Source organism: Gymnoscopelus microlampas, assembly GCF_963454915.1.
Source record: "Gymnoscopelus microlampas genome assembly, chromosome: 12".
Lineage (NCBI taxonomy): Eukaryota > Metazoa > Chordata > Actinopteri > Myctophiformes > Myctophidae > Gymnoscopelus > Gymnoscopelus microlampas.
In genome coordinates, this window is record NC_139949.1 from 54,905,250 (window position 1) to 54,910,626 (window position 5,377).

The window sequence follows — 5,377 nt, forward strand, 5'->3', positions numbered from 1 at the left end:
ATATATATATATATATATATATATATATATATGTATGTATGTATGTATGTATATATATATATATATATATATATATATATATATATATATATATATATATATATATATATATATATATATATATATATATATATGTATATATATGTATGTATGTATATATATATATATATATATATATATATATATATATATATATATATATATACATATATATTATATTATAATTATTATATAATATCTATATCCTTTATTTTCACATTGAATGTTTTTTCTTCTAGCTGGACTCAGATGGCTGCAGTACAGCATGCCACCAGCAGGGGTCTCTGTTTGTCACTGTAGACGCAGGTAGAGCCTTATGAAGCTGTAAGTGACTCCCAGGCTGCAGTACACTGACGTCACCAGCAGGGGGAAGAACGGCAGCGTCTGCTGCCACGGTGACAGGGGGTAAACAACCTCACGCAGGATCTCCACGGCAACCAATCCCAGCAGGTACACATACTCCAGGGGGCGGAGCACTGGACCCTGGTTCCTGAGAGAGAGAGAGAGAGAGAGAGAGAGAGAGAGATAATGGAGCACAGGTGACTCAGAGAAGTAATAAGAGTACGTAAGGTAAGGTAAGGTAAGGTAAACTTTGGAGGAAAGGAAAGGAAATTTGGTTTGGGCTTTAACCCCAGCTGCAGCCACACATAAAACAATGACAAATACAAAATACAAAATATATAACAGGGGGGGACGGGGGACGACAACATTACACAAGTGCACAGATAGTGATCGGTCTGCTCTTAATGGTCACTGCAGGGCCTCATTTAGCATTTTAGTTGCCACAGGAACAAACGATTTTTTGAATCGTACATAATTCCATTTAGGTTCGCTATACCTTCTCCCAGAGGGCAGCATTACAAACTGTCCATGTAGAACATGGGTAGCATCACTGACTATTTTCTGAGCTTATCTAGCGTGGCCTGCTCGTAAATAGACTGCAGAGAGGGGAGTTGTCTTACTCCTATGATTTTCCCTGCAGTCTGCACCGATCGGAGCAGTTTGGACCTCAGTTGCACTGAGAGGTTGCCAAACCAAACTGTGATGCCAAATCTGACCAGACTTTCCAAGACCGCTCGGTAGAACACTAACATAAACTTTTGGTCAACACCATGAACCCTGAGACGGCGGAGGAAATGCAGTCTTTGCTGAACTTTACTACAGAGACTGTCCACATGTGTATTCCACGTTAGCGTGTTGTCAATGCTAATGCCCAAGTATTTATATGAGGAGACCTGTGAGATGGTCGAGTCATGGATGACCACAGGCCTGTGGTCACCGATACTCCTAGGGTCCAACACCATCTCCTGTGTCTTCCTCACATTGAGAACAAGGTGGTTGTCATCGCACCATGCTACAAACCTCTGAACCTCTGAACAATAGGTAGCTAAATCTCTATCCTTACCCAGTAGGGATAAGATGGCAGTGTCGTCCGAGAATGTAATGATGTAATTATTCGGGTTACTGCTTCTGCACTCATTTGTGTATAAGGTGAAAAGGACAGGTGAGCTAACGCAGCCCTGCGGTGCTCCAGTACTCAGGGTTCTGGGCTCTGACATGGTACCATTCACACTGACCCTTTGTGTACGTTCAGTTAAAACAGAATAATACCACCTGATAATAAGGGGGTGGACATTAAGGTCCCTCAACCTCTTAATTAAGAGATGTATTGTATTAAAAGCTGAACATATGGAGTATATGGAGTACATACCTGTACAGGTGAGTCAGAGAAGTAATAAAGTAATAGATTACATACCTGTACAGGTGAGTAAGATCAGTAATAGATTACATACCTGTACAGGTGAGTCAGAGAAGTAATAGAGTACACAGAGTACATCAACATCAGAAGCACTTTGATTGGCAGCTCTGGAAAAATAAACAATCAGAAAATCACAATCAATTAAAAATGTATGAACCAATCACACAATAGAACCGTCTTATCACGTGTGTGTGTGTGTGTGTGTGTGTGTGTGTGTGTGTACCTGCAGCAGTATAAATGAGAGGTGAGACGGCATAGTTTCCTGTCGTCGCCAACATCAAGAATATCCCAGCATCCTCTCTGTTCTCTACTGCCAGGATGCTGACAGACAGACAGACAGACAATACTTTATTAGTCAGACATGTTATGTTATTGATGTATAATATATGTATGTATATGTCACAGGGAAATTGGCATTTCAGGGATATTGAAAAAGAGGCGCTCGCTTTTAGGAGCGGGGCTTTGGGCGCGAGGCGGGGCTTTTCGGGACAGGGTTTTTTACGCGAGGCTCGCGAGGAGAAAGAGGAGGCGGAGGAGGAGGCGCGAGACGGGGCTTTGATACGAGGCGGAACTGGCTTTTGTTGTCCCCCCCCCCAAATAGCAACCAGGAAGCTACGCTAGGGGAACGCTGAACACGCGTTCACACGCACACGTGATAATAGTTATTGTCCATGACGGAGGCGCGCCGACTCAGCAGAGCTTGAGGCCGAGGAGGCGCGCCGACTCAGCATAGAGCTTGAGGCCGAGGAGGCGCGCCCGATCGCCTCCAGGCGCGAGGCCGCGCGCCGACCGGCTGTAACCCGATAGGGGGAGGATAGATCTTTTCATGGATTACTATCCACGACGACACACATGTGTGTGTGTGTGCGTGTGTGAATGCCAATTTCCCTGTAACATATATATGGATCTCCCTGGGTCTGAAATAAAGACCCTGAGCCGTCCCAGAGCAGTGTGATGGAATGAGGTCATGGGCTGTAGAACTACAAGTAGACAGACAGACAGACAGACAGACAGGCAGACAGACAGACAGACAGACAGACAGACAGACAGACAGACAGACAGACACAGACAGACAGACAGACAGGCAGACAGACAGACAGACAGACATGCACAGACAGACAGACAGACAGACAGACAGACAGACATGCACAGACAGACAGACAGACATGCACAGACAGACAGACAGACAGACAGACAGACAGACAGGCAGACAGACATGCACAGACAGACAGACAGACAGACAGACAGACAGACAGGCAGACAGGCAGACAGACAGACAGACAGACAGACATGCACAGACAGACAGACAGACAGACAGACAGACAGACAGACATGCACAGACAGACAGACAGACAGACAGACATGCACAGACAGACAGACAGACAGACAGACATGCACAGACATGCACAGACAGACAGACAGACAGACAGACAGACAGACAGACAGACATGCACAGACAGACAGACAGACAGACAGGCAGACATGCAGGCAGACAGACAGACAGACAGACAGACATGCACAGACAGACAGACAGACATACATGCACAGACAGACAGACAGACAGACAGACAGACAGACAGACAGACATGCACAGACATGCACAGACAGACAGACAGACAGACAGACAGACAGACCTCAGAGGCAGTATGGCGATGAGGATGGCCTTCTCATGGACGTGCCAGCCCATCATGAAGGAGGCCAAGGCACAGATCACCACGCAGCGCACCAAGCCCCGCCCACCAACGCCTGGCTTCAACCAGGTCCTCAACACGGCCGGCTAGAAAGACATTAAGACATGTTTATCTACATTAGAACATGTTTAAAACATGTTTATCTACATTAGAACATGTTTAAAACATGTTTATCTACATTAGAACATGTTTAAAACATGTTTATCTACATTAAAACATGTTTAAAACATGTTCATCTACATTAAAACATGTTTATCTACATTAGAACATGTTTAAAACATGTGTTTCTACATTAAAATATGCTTATATACATTAAAACATGTTTATCTACAATATCAGTCACCAGAAGCAGAGACATGTGTTTTAATGAGTCTAACATTCATTAGAAGGACAATATCAGTCACTAGAAGCAGAGACGTGTGTTTTAATGAGTCTAACATTCATTAGAAGGACAATATCAGTCACTAGAAGCAGAGATGTGTGTTTTAATGAGTCTAACATTCATTAGAAGGACAATAACAGTCACTAGAAGCAGAGACGTGTGTTTTAATGAGTCTAACATTCATTAGAAGGACAATATCAGTCACTAGAAGCAGAGACGTGTGTTTTAATGGGTCTAACATTCATTAGAAGGACAATATCAGTCACTAAGCAGAGACGTGTGTTTTAATGGGTCTAACATTCATTAGAAGGACAATATCAGTCACTAGAAGCAGAGACGTGTGTTTTAATGAGTCTAACATTCATTAGAAGGACAATATCAGTCACTAGAAGCAGAGACGTCAGTCTAACATGGTTAAAATAGAGTTTGAAGTTAAAATGGGTTTGTATAGGAAGTGGGAGTGTCTGAAAATGAATATCAAATATGTAAATAGTATACTGAGTAAAGCAACTTTAAAGCCTGAGTAGACGTTAAAATGGCCCTAGAGATGTTTTAAAGGAGTTAAAATGGCCCTAGAGATGTTTTAAAGGAGTCTTGAGCTCATGGAGATGTTTTTGTTTGTGTCACATAGAGACACACGGCCGGAAGCGGAAGGCCTACAAATTCACGCCCACTTTTGAGACAGCGTCTCTACTCGAGGTCCATTAGAACGATGAACTGCAGCTGCCAATGCATTCTCTATGAGAGGATATGAGAGTTAGCCTACTTTTAAAATATTCCTACATTAACTGGAAACGGTATTGATTTAAATAAAAATATGTTTCCAAATGTATGGAGTGTCTTTGTCAACATATGTTCTTGTTTTCTTAATAGTTGATGTGTTTCACATTTAATTTGCCACTTTAACGAGTTACCCATAATGTTTTATACATAATGTTAACACACAGAGGGTTTTATACATAATGTTAACACACAGAGGGTTTTATACATAATGTTAACACACAGAGGGTTTTATACATAATGTTAACACAGCAGAGGGTTTTATACATAATGTTAACACAACAGAGGGTTTTATACATAATGTTACCACAACAGAGGGTTTTATACATAATGTTAACACACAGAGGGTTTTATACATAATGTTAACAACACAGCAGAGGGTTTTATACATAATGTTAACACAACAGAGGGTAGACAGCAGACAGAAACGTTGTCACATTTCAGTGACATCACTGTCTTTACGAGCGCCGAGCGCCGACCAGTGGCGGTCGCCTGCCCAACTAAGATCTCTCCTCCTCTAAAAATAAAAAAAAACACGAAAAGGTGTCATAGCGTGCTTAATGTCCTCAAAGTCATGCATCCAACAAGCTTTGAACTGAGCAGATTGGACCTTCTGTTCCAGAGATAATGACCAAATCATCTTGAAAACGGACACTTTCGCCGGTTTTCTGGGTATTGAAAACCTCAAGGAATGCGTCCGTGACGTATATACCATGCGACCACTTA

At 42.4% G+C, this 5,377-nt stretch overlaps 1 protein-coding gene across 2 annotated transcripts in view; it reads right to left on the reverse strand.

Moving 5' to 3' along the window:
• Positions 1–240: 240 nt before the first annotated feature.
• The window catches only part of alg8 (ALG8 alpha-1,3-glucosyltransferase), a 21,404-nt gene continuing 16,267 nt past the window's right edge, over positions 241–5,377 (reverse strand). For both annotated transcript variants that reach the window (XM_084074045.1, XM_084074046.1), the window contains 4 exons: positions 3,433–3,575; positions 2,022–2,119; positions 1,833–1,905; positions 241–529 (listed from right to left, as the gene is read on the reverse strand). In XM_084074045.1, coding sequence (XP_083930171.1) covers positions 331–529; positions 1,833–1,905; positions 2,022–2,119; positions 3,433–3,575 — 513 coding nt within the window. In that variant the 3' untranslated portion in view covers positions 241–330. The remainder of the gene's footprint in view (positions 530–1,832; positions 1,906–2,021; positions 2,120–3,432; positions 3,576–5,377) is intronic.